The following is a 19,516-nucleotide window of genomic DNA, read 5'->3' as shown; positions in this document are numbered from 1 at the left end:
TTGGAATAGAAACCCTTGCTGGTTTCGGGGCGCCTGGGTGGCTCAGTCGGTTGAGCGTCTGACTTCAGCTCAGGTCACGATCTCACGGTTCGTGAGTTCGAGCCCCGCATCAGGCTCTGGGCTGATGGCTCAGAGCCTGGAGCCTGCTTCCGATTCTGTGTCTCCCTCTCTCTCTGCCCCTCCCCCATTCATGCTCTGTCTCTCTCTGTCTCAAAAATAAATAAACATTAAAAAAAAAAAAAAAAAAAGAAACCCTTGCTGGTTTCTATCTGCTACAGTGGATGGTTCTTTTAATACCTCTCCTTGTGCACATTCTGTGCTTACTCTCTCTTGCATGCACTCTCTCGCTCCTCCCCTCCCTCTTTCTCCCTACTCCTTCTTTCTCCCTACTCCTCCTTTCTCCCTCTCTTCCCCTGTCTCCCCACTTTGTTTACTTTGAAAAGAAATGTATTGAGAGTTGGAATAAATGGAATAAATTGTTTTTGTGGTCTCCTGACCCGATGGTAGTGTTTTTACACTAAAATTACTGTGCTTTTATTTTTTCCCTCCCCAATACTAAGCATTTTAAGTTGTATTTTTTGAATACCTCCTAAATTAACATGAGGTTTCATTAGGATTTTCATCATGCTTAAAATGGTAGACTCCCTAATGGGTACATATCAGAATTAGTAATTCTGTAATTTAGTGAGTAGTTGGTAAGTATCAACTGTGTATAGGCACTGGGTTCTACCTTCTGGAAATGGAATAGTGACCAAGACATAAGTTCCTACTCTCACGACATATATATTCTAGTAATAAGAGACTGATAATCAGTATACAGATAATAGATGCCATGATTTCAAATAGTAACAGATGCTGTGAAGAAAATAAGGTAATGTCACAGTAAGTGACTTCAGGGTGAGGGGTAGTCCTTTGAAGAGATGCCCAAGTTGAGAGATGAGTGGTGGGTGTAAGGACTCAGTCATGCAAAGAAGGAGTATCTCAGGCAGACATAACTAACACAGAGGCCTTTGAGTTGATTTTTGAGGAGTAGAAAAGAAAACTAGTGTGGATGGAGCTTAATTAAGAAGAGGCTCTACCGTAAGTGTTCTGAGGGTGCTAGGCAGAGACCTAGTAACGGAGTGCCTGGTATGCCGGCGAAAGTAATGTGGATTTTATTCCAAGGTGGATTTTGAGTAAGAGAGGGATGAGCAATAACATTCTCTACATGTCTCCGAGGCAGTTACCACGTCCATTCAAGGAGTCAAACATAGTATACTATTACCAAATATATGCTGTCCATGGTCAAGTTTCCTGATTGTCCTAACTCTGTGTTTTATAGAGCCTTCTATGATCCAGTTCAGAATCACACATTTACATTTTGTTTCGAGTGTCTTAATCTGCAGCAGTTCTTCAGCCTGTCTTTATCTTCCACAACATTTGTATTTTTAAATAGTATGCATCCATTGTTTCACAGACTGTTCCTATTTGGGATTTAATTGATCGTTTCTTCATGATTCAATTCAGTTTATGCACTTTCGTCAATAAAAATGTGATGTATCTATGTAGACGCGATATATCTGTAGCAAATTACATCAGAGGGTACTTGACACTACTTTGTCCATTACTGGTAGTGTTGATTTCAGATTACTTGGTTTAGGTATTGTTTATCAGACTTTTCCACCATATTTTTTTGTAGTTAAAAAATTATCAAATATTTTGTGCAAATATTCTTCCAGCAAACTTCCACCTAATGGTGAAAATTAGTTATTGTTGCAAAATGGTGATTTGCTAACTATCATTCTCTACACTAGTTAGTTGGTCAGTTGGTGTTCTACCAAAAGAACTTTTTCTTATCTATATATACATGGATTTGTGGATTCTTTCATTCAGTGTGTTATATAGTTCATGGTATTCCTTTGATAGTCAACCTGTCCCAAATCTGGCCAATGAAAACCTGTCAAACTATGTCCCTTACCACTTACTATGTCCCCTTCACTTTCTGAGAACTTTTTTTAGTTTTTGGTATAAGAGGGTCCACACTCATCTTGTACTTTCCTTGCCTTAGCCTTGAAGGCAGCCATTTTTTAAGAGCCTGGAATCCTTTTAGTCAAAATGGTATTTAGCAATCAAGATCTGGGCATTAGATTATGTTCACTGCTCCTGTAAATGTCATTGCTTCTAGACTTAGTGGACAGAGTGAAAAAAATAGGTATGTTTAAATCACAAATTCATACTGGTACTCTAATTTTAGTCTGTATCTGGGTTCTTTGCCTCCCCAGTTCCTTATTTTTGTCTCCCTTCTTTTCTTCCCTAGTGAGAAACCCAACTACTAGCAGTATACTGATTCCATATTTGCCCACTTGTATGATACATATCAATAGCTTCAGAATTGCTGTATGCATACCGCTACCAACAACAAATCTAAGTAAATTTCAGTATTTATCCACAGTTCTCTTTAGTCTGAGAATAAGTAAAATACTATATTTAAAATTTACTTGGATTAGTTCCTTTTTTTCCTATGTAATTATGGTATTCATTTAGTAGTAAATACATCTTAATTTTTCTAGATGTTGCCAGATTCCCCTTCATTGAAGATGAAGTATATGTCTTTTTTTTCCTTACAGCTTTATTGAGGTACATTTGATACACAGTAAAGTACATTTATTCAAAGTGTTTGATGAGTTTTGACATGTATACACCTGTGATACCAACACCATAATCAATATTAATGATGGATATGTTCTGTGTAGTTTTCATTTAAATTCCTTTTATTAGCATATTTTTTATGTTTAAGAGTCATTTGCATTTTTTGTGAGAATTGACTCTTTAATGTTTATTTATGAAAAACAATTTTTTTAATGTTTGTTTATGTTTGAAAGAGAGAGAGCATGAGTGAGGGAGGGTCAGAGAGAGAGAGAGAGAGAGAGAGAGAGAGAGAGAGAGGGAGACACAAAATCCGAAGCAGGCTCCAGGCTCTGAGCTGTCAGCACAGAGCCCAGCACAGGGCTCTAACTCACAGTGTGTGAGGATTGTCACCTGAGCCAAAGTCAGATGCTTAACTAAGCCACCCAGGTGCCACTGTTTATTTTTGAGAGAGAGAGAGAGAGAGAGCATAGCATACCTGCGCATGTGTGTGAGCAGGGGAGGGACAGAGAGAGAGGGAGACAGAATCCCGAGCAGGCTCCACTCTGTCAGTGCAGAGTTGACAGGGGACTTGAACTCACGAACCTTGAGATCATGACCTGAGCTGAAATCAAGAGTTGAACGCTTAACCAACTGAGCTACCCAGGCGCCCCGGGTTTGATTCTCATTTGTAGTGTCCCCTTCCACCTTTTTCAGTAGAATTGTTTACTTTTTTCTTCCCTATTTTTAAGAAGTTTTTAATGCGTATTAGGGATATTAACTATATCAGTAACTTGTAATATCAGTAATGTATCTATGTAATATCAGTAATCTCAGATTCACTTAGAACTACCTTGGTGTGTAAGGTATGAATATTGAATCTAAGTTTGTTTCCAAGTTTGTATCCAGTTGTGTCAACACTACTTTAAAAAAAAATTCATCAGGGTGCAGGAACAACTAGATATTCACATAGAAAATAATGAAATTGGATCTCTACCTCACACCATGTAAAAAAAATGAACTCCAAATAGATCACAGACCTAAAATTAATAGCTAGAACTATAGAAGTCTTAGAGGAGAACACAGTAGTAAATCTTTGTGACTGGACTCAGCAATAGTCTTTTAGATATAATACCAAAAGCACCTGTGACAAAAGAAAAAATAAATTGGAATTCATCAAACATTAAAACTTTTGTGTTTCCAGTGATACTATCAAGAAAGTAAAAAGACAATACATAAAATGGAAGAACATGTTTACAACTTCTTTTGAGTTCTCTAGAGTGATTTAGTTTTTTTTCTAGGTTTTCCTTATCCCCAGAATTAGGTTTTAGCTTTAGCTTTTTACAGTCTTTCTAATCAATGCCACTTGTTCATCTGTTCCACTACCTTTAAATCTCTACTCCCCTCCCCCCCACCTTTTGATGTTTATTTTGAGAAAGAAAGATCATGAGAATGAGCAGGGGTGGGACAGTGGGAGAAGGAGAGAGAATCCCAAGAGGGCTCTGAGCTGTCAAGCACGGAGACTGACTTGGGACTTGATCTCTCACAAACTGTGAGATCTTGACCTAAGCTGAAATGAAGAGTTGGACACTTACCTGACTGAGCCACCCAGCGCTCCTCTCCCCACCTTTTTTGTTCCTTATAAATGAATGTGATTTTGTGTCCTTATATTGTCACCTTAGAGTGATTTTATGAGAAAATTATCTTATGAGAAATATGATTTTTTAAAATATGCTTTGTAATTTTTTGTTGGTGAGTTCAGTTTGCCTTGTTTTAAACAGGTTTGTTTTCTTTCCTTTTTACCATACTCCTTTCCAATAAGGCAGTTTTGAAATTGCCCCAGCCTGAACTTTTGAAATCCTCAGCTCTGAAGAAGGTCTTAGAGTAGGATCTTCTGGAGAAATTCCTCCAGTCCTTGAGTCAGTATATGGTGGTCTTATTGTTGGTTGCACAGATATTTCTAAATCTTCCCTTCATAGCAAGCAAGCACTTTTCATTTGAAACTGCATTTGTCATTTGAGCCTCTGTTCCTGTCAAAAAATTACAGTACCTTTGTTTCAGGTAGTGAGTCTGACTCTTGTTTACTGTCTCGCTTGAGGTGTCTTGGGTTTCATTACTCCCAGGGAGTTGGGTTTTTGACCCCAGTGCCTGTTTCCACTCCCAGCTCCCTGAGTTCTTCCTGTCTTGAGCCCCCGTTCATTAATGGGAGTTTATCACTGTTGTTTTTGGAAAAGCCTGAATTCTCTGCTTTATCTTTCTCTTAATTACTGTATTCATCTATACAAGGTCAACTCTTTACCCTTTCTAGCCCTTCATTTGTACTTAGAAGAATCGTCTTATTTTTAGTAATTGAAACATACCTTAAGTTACAGAAAGTCCAGTTTTAATCTTATGCCCAATATAATGATTTTTCCTTCCCACATTCTCATTTTTTTTAACTTATTTTGACTGGGGGGGGGGGGGGCAGAGAAAGAGGGGGGGAGAGAGAGAGAATCCCAAGCAAGTTCTGCACTGTCAGCACCCAGTGTGAGGCTCAAACCCACAAACCATGAGATCATGATTTGAGTTGAAACCAAGAGTTGGGCGCTTAACCGACTGAGCCACCCAGGATGCCCCTGCATTCTCATTTTGTTAGGGGTGGCGGTTGTTTTGTTCTTTTAATCGTTACTTTCTTCTTACTCTTGTGGTGCTTACTTTCAAGGCTGAGGAAGAAGAAAGAGGAAAGGGAGCAACATTTTACTTGAATGATTCTGTTGTAATCCAGCATGGTGTCCTGGCCTGTATATATGTGCTAGTTCTTTTGTGCTAAACCTGAATACATTTATTTTCAGAGGCCCTTATAGAACCTATCACTTGCCCACATAGGCAGTGTACTTCACATTTCACCTTTGGCAACACTCTTCTTTCGTTTACTCCTGGCTCAGCTCTTGCCTGTGAGTATACCCATATTGTGTGTCATCTTACCTTGGTAAATTTGTCTCACGGGTGGACTTCTGTTGAATGGGCTTCAAGCAGGACTTACACTTGGCTCAGGGGAAGCACATACATTTTTTTTCTTTTCCTTGCCATTTTTTATTTTGGAAAACTTCAAACCCACGGAAAAGTTGAGAGGATGGTGGATGAAGAGTCATACGCCCTTCTAGATTTTCCACTTGTTAACATATTTTGCCCATTTGCTGACTTTTTCTTGGCTGAAGTAATTGAGAATCATAATGAGACATTATAGCACTACCTTCCTAAATATTTCTGTATGTCTCTCCAAAAATCAGACATTCTTGTACATAATATGTTTACCACACTCAAAATTCAACAGTGATGTGATACTGTAATACATAGGCCATACTCAGATTTTCCGAAATGTTTCAGTAAATGACCTTGATAGCTGGTTTTCTTCCTTATTCAGGATCCAATCAAGGTTTCAGTTAGTTTTTCATATCTCTTTAATCATGAAAAGTTCTTCACCCTTTTTTGCCTTTTGTGGTGTTAATGTTTTTAAAAGAGTCGATGCTGGCTTCTTTGCAGAATACCTCTTAGATGTATGTGGTTGTTTTCTCATGATTAGATTGAAATTTAACAGTTTTACTAACGTTTTGGTTAAGGTGATATTCACCAGATTTTTCTGTAAAAGTACCTGTTTCCTTTTTGCTTTAATCTGTGGAGTGTCAATGTCCTATTCCCTAAGTCTCACACCCAATGGTTTCTTAGCATCTGTTGATAATTTTTGTCTGAATCAGTTATTAGTACTTTGGTATTTACAATATGGTTATTTTCTAATTCTGTCATTCTTTCCATGAATAGGTGTTGACATTCTCCTATAAAAGAATTTTTTGGGGCGCCCGGGTGGCTCAGTCGGTTAAGCACCCGACTTTGAATTTCAACTCAGGTCATGATCTCATGGTTCGTTGGAACGAGCCCCACATTGGGCTCCAAGCTGACAGCAAGAAGCCTGCTTGGGTTTCTCTCCCTCTCTCTCTCTACCTCTCTCTCTGCCCCTCCCCCCTTAAAATAAATAAATAAACATTTAGAAAAATAGAGAATTTTTCCTCTTCTCACCTGTAAAGGAAATAATTTGTTTTTAATCCACACATGGATTTTTAAAAAATGTATTATCATCCATTCCTGTTACTCATTTTGATGTGCGACTTGTTTCAAATTTGGCCTCTGGGAATCTGTGCTGTGCCAAACAGTAGAAATGTACTTTATCCAACTGCTGGTCTTTTTCTCCATGTTATTAAATTTGGCTTCAGTGAATTTAGGCTTCTGCATGCTGAAGGAGGCACTTCCCTGCATAGAAAGTATATTTGCGTATGCTCCCAAACTTACAGATTCATGTATCAGATTTTCAAGAACTCTCCTTATGCTCCCTGACATCGGCCTACTAGTTTCTGATGTTCAGCAGTGCCCCGCCACCAAGTAAGATGCCATCCATTATGCCCTTTCTCAAGTTCTTTTAGAGCCTCCATTTACTGGATGTGATTTTGCAATGCCCTACTGTCCTGGGGAGAGGAGGAGAAAAGTCAGTGCACTCATGTCCTGTGAATTTTCTTGCAAAATGTTTTTGTGGATTTATCTTTCATGGTCTGGAAAATACGGTGTTCTCAGGTTCTTTCTTAGTAAGTCCTGCTCAGATATTTAGAACGTGAGATGTATTAATTAGCTAGGACTGCTGTTATGACTGGGTGACAACAGAAGTTCTGTCTCATGGTTTTAGAGGCTAGAAATCCCAGAGATCAGTATGTAGGCAAGATTGCTTGCCTCTGAGGGCTATGAGAAAGGACCTGTTCCGTGCCTCCCACCTGCTTCTGGTGGTTTGCTAACAGTCTTTGGATTGCAGAAGCATCACCCGATCTCTACCTTCATCTTCATGTGGCATTCTCCTTGTGTAGGTATCTGTGTCCAAATTTCCCCCTTTTGTAAGGACACTACGCATATTGGATTAAGTGTCTACCCTACTCTCTGGTGTGATCTCATCCCAATTTAACTAATTACAGCTGCACACATCCTATTTCCAAATAAGATCACATTCTGAGGTGCTGGGCGTTAGGACTTCAAGGTAAGAATTTGAATGGGAGACACTCCTAACATGGGTACTTTTTAATCACTGTTCTTCAACAGAAAGGCTGAGACCATTCAACATTCTTGTATATATGGGCTTCTATTTAATTTCGTATAATTATTTTTGGATGTTATAGACTGAATATTTGTGTCCCCCCTCCCCAAATCCGTATGTCGAGAATTAATCCCCAGTGTGATGGTGTTTTGGGGAGGTGATTAAGTCATGTAGGTAGAAGCCCTCATGAATGGGATTAGTGCCCTTAAAAAAAAAAGATACCAGAAAGATCCCTCACATACCTCTCTTGTCGTATGAGGATACACTGAAAAAAATGGTCTCTGAACTAGAAAGCTGACCTCGACCAGACACCAAATCTTGCCAGTGCCTGTTCTTGGACTTCCCAGCTTCTAGAACCCTGAGAAATAAATGTTGTTGATAAGCCACACAGTTTATGGTATTTATGTTACAGCAGCCTGAATAGACTAAGATCCATAGTGTATAGTTAAAGAAAATTATGTTCCGTGTCCATGTTAGAACCACAGTAGATAAACTCTCACCAGTTATCACAACCTTTTGTCCAAAATGATTGCTATCCACATCTTTAAAAGTTTATGACGAAACTTTCAAAATTACATAGAATATATGATGAACTGCAATATGCTCATCAACCAGCTTCAACAAATTCCAGTATTTCAATTTTTGCATCTTCTATTCTCCATGTTACCACCACCAACTCTTCTTTTGAAGATGTTATTTAAATTAAAAAAGCCCCACAGGTGACACTGAATCACTCTTAGGGGAGATACCATTTAGAGCAGTGGAAAAGGCTTGAAAATGAGCTGATGATAGGTTTTACACTAATAGATTTTTATAGTTTTAGTACTAAAGATGAAAAGTGCCTGAAATGCCTTTACTCCAGTGGTTTCCAAATGAGTCTTTAGCCAAGAAATCATTTGAATTAAATTTACTTGGGAATTCTAAATAAAAGTCCTTAAAATCACTGTGGGGAGATCAAAACACCACTTTTTCCTTACCCATAGATAAGTCGCTTACATATATCTGTGGAATCCTTTGGGCTCTGTAGAACACATTTTGAAAACCAAGATAAAGTGATTTGTCCAAAGCTGTACTCCTGGGTGGTTGCAGAGACAAGACTCTAGGATACAGGTCTCTTGTGCAGAAATTCTCTTTGTTCTTACTACCTCTTTTTACAGTTTTCAAAAGAATTTTTTCTTACTTGGCTCCTAGACACTAGGTATGTAAGTGAAATGTGGCCTTCATTTTTCTAGGAAAGCATGGAACCTTCTAAACAATGGCAATTCCTTTCCTTTCCACTAACTCAGTATTAGATCAACAAAATGATCTAAAGCTTTGAACTTTCCACAGCAGATGATTTGGGTTGACAGTCTCTGGTTCTTTAAAAAAAAAAAAACCAAAAAAACCAAAAAAAAACATTTAGAATACATTGAATTTCTAAATGAAGTTGTTTCATTTTAGTTTCTTGTTCATTGCTAGTGTACGGATATACAGTTGATTTTTATATATTGATCTTGTGTCTTGCAACTTGGCTGAACTAGATAATTTCTAAATTTCTTTTTTTAATTGTATTCTATTATGATTTTTTTATTTTAGAGAGCACGAGTGGGGGAGAGGGGCAGGGTCGGGGGGGGGGGGAGAGAGAGAATCTTAAGCAGGCTCCATGCTCAACACAGATCCCAACACAATCCCATGACCCTGAGATCATGATCTAAGCTGAAATCAGGAGTCAGATGCTCAACCGACTGAGCCACCCAGGCACCCCAATAATTTCTAAATTCTGAGTTTGGCTAAGGTGGTTTTTTTTTTTTTAGGACATTTTTACTTATAAAATTCATTTATTGTAAGTGTACAATTCCGTCTTTAGAAATGTATAGAACTGTACAGTCATCACCACAATCTGTTTTAAAATGTTTTCATCATCCCAAAAAGTTCTCTTGTGCTGGTTTAAACTTAAGTAATGCTCCTGCCCTCCCGCTCCCCCAGGCAACCACTTATCTATTTTCAGTTTCTATAATTGCCCTTTCTAGACACTTCATATAAATGGAATTATACAATATGCAGGGGTGTATGTCTGGCTTTTTTCACCTAGCATAATGTTTTTGAGGTTCATGATCCTAGTCTGTTATTTTTAACTGCCGACTAGTAGTCCATTGTATGGATATACACATTTTGTCTGTCTCTTCACCAGTTGGTGGGAATTTAGATTGTTTTTATGTTTGGGCTACTATGAGTAATGTTATGAATGTTTCTGTAAATGTATTTGTGCATACAATAAGGTATCATTTCTCTTGTATAGACTTCTAGGAGGAAAATTGCTAGGTTGTATGGTAAATTTACATTTTAACTTCTCAAGGGGTTGGCAAACTGTTTTCTAGAGTGGAAATGAATGAGGGTTCCAGTGTCTCGACATCCTGATAGTTATTTTGTCTTTTTGATTATATCTACTGTACTGAGTGAATGAATCGTGGTATCTCATTGTGGTTTTCATTAACATTTTTCTGAGGGCTTGTGATACTGAGCATCTTTTCATGCACTTATCAGCTATTTATATATTGTCTCTGGAGAAATGTCTGTTCAACCTTTTGCCCATTTTTATATGGTTTATTTGTCTTTTTATTATTAAGAGTTCTTTGTATATTTTGTATACTCGTCCCTTATCAGATACATGATTTGCAACAATTTTCTCCTAATCTGTGCCTTCTCTTTTCACTTTCATAGTGTCTTTTGAAACTCAAACATTTTATTATGATAAAGTTCAGTTTATCAAATTTTTATTCTATACATTGTACCTTTGGTATCCTATCCTAATAAGAACGTTTTGCCAATCCAAAGTCACAGATACTTTTCCCCTGTGTTTTCTTCAAATATTTACAGTTTTAGCTCCTAATGCTTAAGTCTGTCATCCATTTTAATTTAATTTTTACGTATCGTGTAAGGGAAAGGTCTAACTTCATGTATTTGCATGTATATCTAGTTATCTTGGCACCTTTTTTTTTGGAAAATATTATTCTTTTCTCCATTGATTTGTGTTGATAAAAACCATAAATGTAAGAAATTCTGAACTCTTTCTTGATTTACATGTCTGTCTTTGTGTCAGTACCATACTGTCTTCATTATTGTGACTTACAGTAAGTTTTAAAATCAGATGGTGTATATCCTCCCAACTTTTGTTATTTTTTTTCAAAATGGTTTTGGCTATTCTAGCTTCGAACTTTCATACAAATTTTAGGATTGGCTTTTCAATTTCTACAAAAAAGCCCTGCTGGAATTAGACAGTGAATGCATTAAATTTGTAGATTAGTTTGGAAAGATTTGCCAATATTAAGTGTTCCAATATTGACAATAGTAAATGTCCTGATCTCTGAGTATGAAATGTCTTTTCATTTACTTAGATCACCATTAATTTACGTGTAAATTCTTTAAGTGTACATGTCCTCCCTGTCCTTTATTAAGTTTATTCCTAAGTTTTTATTCTTTATATTATGAATAGAGTTTTAATTTCAATTTCCTGTTGTTCATTGCTTAGTATATAGGTATACTTGATTTTGTATGTTGATTTTGTATCTGGCAACTTTGCTGAACTCATTTATTACTTTCTAGGATTTGAGGACAAATAGAATTCGAAGACAAATAGGATTCTATGATCTACCTGTAAAAACCTCCTTCTTTTTACTTCTTCCTTTCCATTATGGGTGTCCTTGGTTTATTTTTCTGTCCTTTTCCTTTTTTCTCTCCCCCGTACTACATTAGCTAGAACCTGTAGTATAGTGTTGAGTAGCAGTGGCAACAATGGACAGCCTTGTCTTACTTCATTTTTACAGGAGAAAGCATTCATTCATTCATCATTAAATGGATGTTAGCTCTTGGTATTTTGTAAATATCCTTATCAGATTAAGGATATTCTTATCCATTCCCAGTTTAAGAGGTTTTTTGTTTTTTTGTGTTGTTTTTTTTTTTTACCATGAATTGTATTGAATTTTGTCAAATGCTTTTTCTGCATCTATTGAGGTGATCGTATGGTTTTCTTCTGTTAATATGGTATATTACCTTAATTGATTTTAGAATGTTAAGCCAAGTTTGCATACTTTGGGTAAATCCCACTTGGTGATGGTGGCCAATCCTTTTGATCTCTTGCTTAATTTCTTGTTATGTCTTTGGTATGGCTCAGTATCAGGGTAGTAATGGCTTCATAGAGTGAGTCAGAGAATACTGCCTCCTCCTCTATTTCTGAAATAGTTTGTTGAAGATTGGCATTATGTCTTCTTTTAAATATTTGGTAGAATTTACCAGTGAAGTCATTTGGGCCTGATTTTTTTCTTTGTGAGGTTTTTAATTACTAATTCAATTTCTTTACTTATATGTGTCTATTCAGATTTTTCTGTTTCTTCTGGAGTGCACTTTGGTAGTTTCTGTCTTTCAAGAAGTTTTTTCATATCATCTGAGTTGTTGAACTTATTGGCATAAAGTTCATAATGTTCCCTTATACCATTTTATTATGTATATATATTTTTAAAGTTAAGATCTGTGGCCAGTGGGGGACTTGAATTCACAACTCCACGATCAAGAGCCACATGCTCCACTGACTGAGCCAGCCAGGCACCCCTCTTCTACCATTTTAATATCTGTAGGATCTATAGTGATGTCACCCTTCTCATTCATGATATTGGTAAATACGTATTCTTTTTTTCCTTATCACTTTAGCTAAAAGTTAACAATTCTGTTGAGCTTCTCAAAGAACTAGCTCTTGGTTGAATTCATTTTCTCTATTGTTTTCTCCCTTTGATCTTTATTATTTTCTACCCTCCTCTTACTTTGCATTTAATTTGTTCTTCTCTTTGCAGTTCATTAAAGTATAAGCTTAGGTCACTGATTTGAGAACTTTCTTCTTTTATATAGATATTTAGTCCTTTAAATATTCCTTTAAGTACTACTTTAGTGGTATCCTACACATTTGAATATGTTGTGCTTCCATTTTTGTTTAGTTCAAGATACTTTTCTGATTTTCTTTTTGGTATCTTTTTTGAGCCATTGATTATTTAGAAGTTCCTTAAATGGTTTCCAAATATTTGAAGATTTCCCAAGGATCTTTCTGTTTTGGATTTCTAATTTAATTCTGTTCTGGTCAAAGAACACACATATTTAATATGACTTGAATCCTTTTGAATTTATTGAGTCTTGTTTTATGGCTTTAGTGGTAATTTTTTTTTTAATGTTTATTTTTGAGAGAGAGAGAGAGAGAGTGAATTGAATCCTTTTGAATTTATTGAGTCTTGTTTTATGGCTTTAGTGGTAATTCTTTTTTTTTTTTTAATGTTTATTTTTGAGAGAGAGAGAGAGAGAGAGTGAATGAATGAATGGAAGAGGGACAGAGAGAGAGGGAGACACAGAATCCAAAGCAGGTTTCGGGTCCAAGCTGTCAGCATAGAGCCCGACGTGGGGCTTAAACTCACGGACCACAGGGTCATGATGCTAAATTGACTGTGCCTCCCAGGCATCCCTCTTACTGGTTATTCTATGCGCACTTAAGAAAAATGTGTATTTTGGTGTTTTGAGTGTAGTATTCTATAAATGTCAATTAGGTAAGGTTGTGGTTAGTGTTGTTCAAGTCTACCTTGCTGATTTTCTAACTGGTTGTTCTATCAGTTATTGAAAGGGGGTATTGAAATCTCCAGTCATAATTATTGATCTGTGCATTACTCTTTGTAGTTCTTTCAGTTTTGAGTTCATATATTTTGAAGCTCTGTCATTAAGTTCATAAATATTTACTATCGTTCTCTTGACTAAATGACTCCTTTATCCTGATAAAGTGATCATCTTCATTTTAGGTACTCACTCTTCTTTGTTCTGCACTGTATACTCTGATATCAATATATTCAGTCAGACTTTCTTGTGACTAGTGTTAGCTTGATATATATCTTCTATCTTTATTTTTAATCTCTTTGTTTATATTTAAATTGTTTAGATAGGCAGTATCTAAATCTAAATCTAAAATTTTTAGATTGGCAGTATCCAATCTAAAATTGGATTTCACTTTTTTAATCTTTTTTTTTTTTTTTAATTTTTTTTTTCAACGTTTATTTATTTTTGGGACAGAGAGAGCCAGAGCATGAACGGGGGAGAGGCAGAGAGAGAGGGAGACACAGAATCAGAAACAAGCTCCAGGCTCTGAGCCATCAGCCCAGAGCCTGACGCGGGGCTCGAACTCACGGACCACGAGATCGTGACCTGGCTGAAGTCGGACGCTTAACCGACTGCGCCACCCAGGCGCCCCTCACTTTTTTAATCTTAACTGACAATCTCTACATTTAAAAATTAGTGTGTTAGGTCATTTACATGTATTGTGATTATTGCTGTGATTAAGTTTGAGTCTGTCATCTTTGTTATTTATTTTCTGTTTGTCCCATGTTTCTTGTTCCTTCTTTCTGCCTTCTTTTTCATTAATCAGGTATTTTTAAAAATTTTTATTTATGTCTTTTCTTCAGTCCTTAGCTGTAATTCTTTGTGTCTTTGTTTTGTGTTGTTTTTACCGTAATGGTTGCTTTAGCATATACAACTTAGCAGTCTACAGTTAAGGGATATTATACCATAAGAACCTTACTATAGGTAGGGTACTTGTATTTCTGTCCCCTAGGCTTTTTATTATCATTTGTCAAGCATTTTACTATTATGTATATTATAAATTCCATAATATATTTTTCATTTTACTTCTGCCTATAGGTCTTCCTTTAATGTTCTTTTAGTGCAGGTCTTTTGGTCATGAATTCTTTTGTGTGAATATGGTGTTTTTACTTTGACTTTTTTTTTTTTAACCGCTTTATTAAGATATAATTCACATACTATACCATTCACCCATTTAAAGTGAACATTCAAGGGCATCTGATTGGCTCTGTTGGTTAAGTATCCGACTCTTGATCTTGGCTCAGGTCAGGATCTCATGATTGTGAGATTGAGCCCTGCATCCAGCTCAACACAGAGCTCCGTGCTGAGACTGCTTGGGATTCCCTCTCTCTCTCCCTTTCTTTCTGGCCCTCTACTGCTCAATTCTCTCTCATATGCATGTTTGCTCTCTCTCTCTCTCTCCCTCAAAATAAATAAACACACAAAAAAGAAAATCTTTCTTTAAAAAACATAGTGTTTTTAATACGTTCGTAGGATTTTATAGCCTTTATCACAGTTTTATTTTGGGACATTTTTGTCCCCCTAAAAGAAACCCCATACCCTTTAGCAGTTGTTCTGATCAGTTCCTATTCACTCTCATGTTTGGGAGAGATCCCCTACCCTAAATACCACAAGATGACTGAGCATACAACATCCAACATGGGACAGATGAGATAGCAATGTATTAGTTACATATACTCACAGCTCAACGGAGGGGAAAACCTCACAACATACAGGGCCACATGGGTGTTGTACTTGGGATCAAAGTGGACAAACATGGGCTGTGGGAGGCAGCCTTTATAGTAACATGAGGATGAGGTGACCCCTGGTTCCCACTAGAAGGTGTGATTACTTGTTCAAATAATTTCATAGGCTGGCAGGGAAGTAAAACTCATTAAGTTAAAAACCAAGTAGAATGCAGCTAGTACAGCTGCCTGGGGAACTTTCTTTCTTTCTTTTCTTTCTTTTCTTTCTTTCTTTTTCTTTTCTTTTCTTTTCTTTTCTTTTCTTTTCTTTTCTTTTCTTTTCTTTTCTTTTCTTTTCTTTTCTTTTCTTTTCTTTTCTTTCTTAGATTTTATTTGAAGTAATCTTTATATTCAACATGGGGCTTGAACTCAAACCCTGAGATCAAGAGTTACATGCTCTGCCAAGTGAGCCAGCCAGGTGCCCAAGCAACTTTTCCACAGGATGGGGTGGGGCACATATCTGGTTAAGAGTAGGGGAACTCATGGTTAGGCATTTGGAGCCCTGCGAGGCCCAATGTGTCAAGGCAGCAGTTAATATTGAATCTTAATTTCATGCCTTACACCACAACAGTGAGTCTGCATTCCTCCCTAATCCCTCCTTCATCCCTTGACCACTACAAATCTGTTTTCTATCTTTATGGATATGCCTATTCTAGACATTTCATATAAGTGGACTCCTACCATAGATGGTATTTTGTGTCCGAATTTTTCCCCTTAACATCAAGTTTTCAAGGGTCATCGTGTTGTACCATTGATCAGTACTTCACACCTTTGTATTGCTGATTAGTATTCCATTCTGTGGCTGTATTACATCTTATTTATCCATTCTTCAGTTGACGGGCATTTAGTTGTTTCCACTTTTTTTTTGGCTGTTAGGAATAACGCTGCTCTGAACATTTGTGTACAATGTTTGTGTGGATGTATGTTTTCGTTTTTCTTTGGTTTTTCTATGCCTAACTTTTCCTTTGCTTTTTAAAGCTTTTTATGCTGGATGTAAAATTTGGGTTGGTAGGGGTTTTTTTTTTCCTCTTTCAGTGATTTCAGTATGTTCCCCTTCTGCCCTCTAGTTTGCATTGTTTCTGATGAGAAATCTGCTTTCATCTTTATCTTTATGCCTCTGACCACATAATGGCTTAGTCTGCTTTTAAGATTTTCTTTTTATCATTGGTTTTAAGTAGTTTGATTATAACATGCTCTGGTATAGTTTTCTTTATATTGCTTGTGTTCAGGGTTTGTTGAGATTCTTAGATCTGTGGGTTTACAGTTTTCATCAAATTTAGAAAGACTTCAGCTGTTATTTCTTTATTTGTTTGGTCCCACTCCCACTTTGGGACTCCAATTATTCATAAAGTACACTGCTTGCCCCACAACTAACTGATATTCTTTTCTTTTTGGAGGGATTCTTTTTTTCTCTGTGTTTTCCATTTTTTATAATTTCTGTTGCTGTGCTTTCAAATTCAGTGCCTTTTCTAATTTGAAATCTCTTGTCAATCCCATTCAATATATTTTTCATCTCCGTTATCTCAAAAAGTTTGATTTGGGTCTTTTATATTTTCTAGGTCTCTGCTTAACTTTATGAACATAGAGTAGTTACAATAACTGTTTTAAAGTCTTTCTCTGCGAATTCTAACATTAATTTCTATTGATTAACTATTCTGTTAAATTTGCAATTTTTTTTTTTTTTGGTAATCTTTCAGTGGATGCCTGATATTGTGAAATTTACTTTGTTGGATGCTAGATAATTTTATATTCTTGTAAATCTTCTTGAGCTTTATTTTGGGATGCAATTGTTACTTAGAAACAATATGAGCATTTCAGGTCTTATTTTTATGATATGTTAGGTGGGTCCATTGCCATGCCCAGTGTGGGTTAATTATTCTTCACTACTGAGGCAAGACCTTTCTGAGTATTCAGTACCCTGTGAATTATGTGTTTTACAGTCTGTGGAAGTAGGCCCTGTAGCCCAGAGTGAGCCTCGTCTTCTCAGCTTAGGTCCTCCATGCCCAGTCTCATTTCACCTCTGCACCACTGCATGGGAATTCTCTCAAGGCCGTCATAGAGTTTACCATCTTTGTTTTCCAAATCGCCTGTGTTATCCGATGCCGAAATATCTTAAAAATAGTTTCTTTTCTTCTCCTTCAGTTATTTTGAGGTATGGGGAGGGGGGGTGCTAAATCTAGTCCCTTTTATGCCATTTTTGGCTGGAAGAGAAGTCTGCCCAAAAGGTTTTGACAGATGACTAAATCAGTTGGGATATGAACTCTTACATGGATTTGTTTTCATAGGATATTTTTGTTAGTATTTAAATTCATGATAAATTTCTTGATCTAAGTTAGTTTTCTTTCACCCTTACAGCTTGCCTCTGAATATTGATTTGCTAGATAGTCCAGACTTAATGGAAACAACCATTGATGATCTAATTGGGGCACCTGACACTCTGGAAACACCCCAAGTGCCAGATGAAGTTAACACAGTCACCGGGCAAACTGGATTAGAGGAACCTAAAGAGGAGTGCGAGAGTAAGTAAATGTTCTGTATAACATCAAGGACAACTTTTTATTTTACATCCCTTTGAAGTGAGCTATTTAAATCAGTTCCTTCAAGAATGTTTTATGCAATAGTTGAATTTTAAAATTTAAGGAAGAATAGTTGTGCCTTCTTGCCTGTTTTTGGCTTAAGGGTCCATTGAAATTGTTAAGATTACATAATTGGGACAATTAAACATTTGTGTCATTTGGGGCGCCTGGGTGGCTCAGTCGGTTGAGTGTCCAGCTTCGGCTCAGGTCATGATCTCACAGTCCGTGAGATCGAGCCCCGCGTTGGGCTCGGTGCTGACAGTGCAGAGCCTGGAGCCTGCTTCAGATTCTGTGTCTCCCTCTCTCTCTGCCCCTCCCCTGCTCATGCTCTGCCTCTCTCTGTCTCAAAAATAAATAAAAACATTAAAAAAAAATTAAACATTTGTGTCATTTATAAGTCATTAAACATTCATGAATTTTCTTTTTTCTTTTTAATGTTTATCTTTGGAGAGAGAGACAGCACAAGTGGGGGGGTGGGGGGGGGAGGGGAGGTGGTGGAAGCGGACAGAGAGAGAGGGAGACACAGAATCCAAAGCAGGCTCCAGACTCTGAGCTGCCAGCACAGAGCTTGATGCAGGGTTTGAACTCGTGAACTGAGAGATCATGACCTGAGCTGAAGTCAGCACCTTAACCGACTGAGTCACCCAGGAACCCTAAGCATTCATGAATTCTCAAACTTGCTTTTTTTACTTTGTTTCTTAAGTGGAAATTAAGAGAAAATTTCCTTAAAGATTTCCTATAACACAGGATTTAATAGATGTTCGGACATTCCATTAGCTCCTAGGAAGTATTTTGTTATTAATGAGGACTGTTGTTCCAGACCCACAAAAATAAATAATCCAGGAAGAGTGCTGCTTAACTTTTTAAAAGTTAAGATACCTAACAGGAAGTGAGCCCCTCATTACAGAAGGTATTCAAACAGAGCTTAAATGATGTTGAAGTTGTGACAGAAGAAATTCTTGTGTAGCATGGGGGTTTCATTAATAAGACTTACTGAGTTTACATTTATAACGTGTTCAGAGTCACTCAATGAAAATAGAGTGTTTTGATATTAGGAATTAAGGTTTTATAATCTTGGTATCCAATTTATTCTGTATTTTCTTTTGGTTATAATATCAAAATCCTGATTCGCATAGGTAAGTGGCTATACATGGTAACTTTTTTAAAAACATCTTATGCTGTAATTTTAGGATGTTCCTCAGACAAACAGAAGTAGCACAAGAAGCTTTATTTCAGCCAGAACCGCCCCCCCCCCAGAACCCAATTTTGGGGGTATTAAGTTATCAGCATAAGCTAAAGTATTTGTGGTCTCAACATCATCATGTTTAAAATTTAGTATCGCATAAAGAAGCGTTAAGAAAACCAGGAGATGGCAATTAAAGTACATAAACAAAAATGGAGGATTTGGGGAAGATCAGTGTTGAATTTGTGATTTTGTACGTTAAAATTACTGGAAAAGTTTTAAGAACTGCCAGTACTGGAAAACTATCTCTGGAAATTCTGTAATCATCGTACTAGGATCAGCTCTGGGAATCAGTATTCCTTAAAAGCTCCCTATCTGGTTTTAATGTGTAGCCATGGGAGGGATCCACTGAGTTAATGAATGGACACTTCATAAGATCCCTTTGATGAGGAGAAAATGATTTCATAGTTTTTCCCTCCCTTCTACCTAATTAAATAGAAATTACTAGGCATGGGGCACCTGGGTGACTTAGTTGGTTGAGCATCCGACTTCAGCTCAGGTCATGGTCTTGCAGTTCGTGAGTTCAAGCCCCGCATTGGGTTCTGTGCTAACAAACAGCTCAGAGCCTGGAGCCTGCTTCAGATTCTCTATCTCTGTC

General features: G+C 37.0%; 1 protein-coding gene across 9 annotated transcripts in view; it reads left to right on the top strand.

Annotated features, from left to right (window-relative positions):
* EPB41L5 (erythrocyte membrane protein band 4.1 like 5) overlaps positions 1 to 19,516 on the top strand; it is a 150,715-nt gene that overhangs the window by 86,779 nt on the left and 44,420 nt on the right. For 8 of the 9 annotated variants that reach the window (XM_045033643.1, XM_045033644.1, XM_045033641.1 and 5 more), the window contains exon 17: positions 17,455 to 17,618. In XM_045033643.1, coding sequence (XP_044889578.1) covers positions 17,455 to 17,618 — 164 coding nt within the window. Of the gene's footprint in view, positions 1 to 17,454; positions 17,619 to 19,516 lie in introns of those variants that run through there. The other variant, XM_045033649.1, reaches the window with a different exon arrangement.

Source organism: Felis catus, chromosome C1 (assembly GCF_018350175.1).
Source record: "Felis catus isolate Fca126 chromosome C1, F.catus_Fca126_mat1.0, whole genome shotgun sequence".
Taxonomy (NCBI): Eukaryota; Metazoa; Chordata; class Mammalia; order Carnivora; family Felidae; genus Felis; species Felis catus.
Note: the sequence above shows the minus strand (reverse complement) of the source record. Positions and strands in the feature narration are given on the sequence as shown.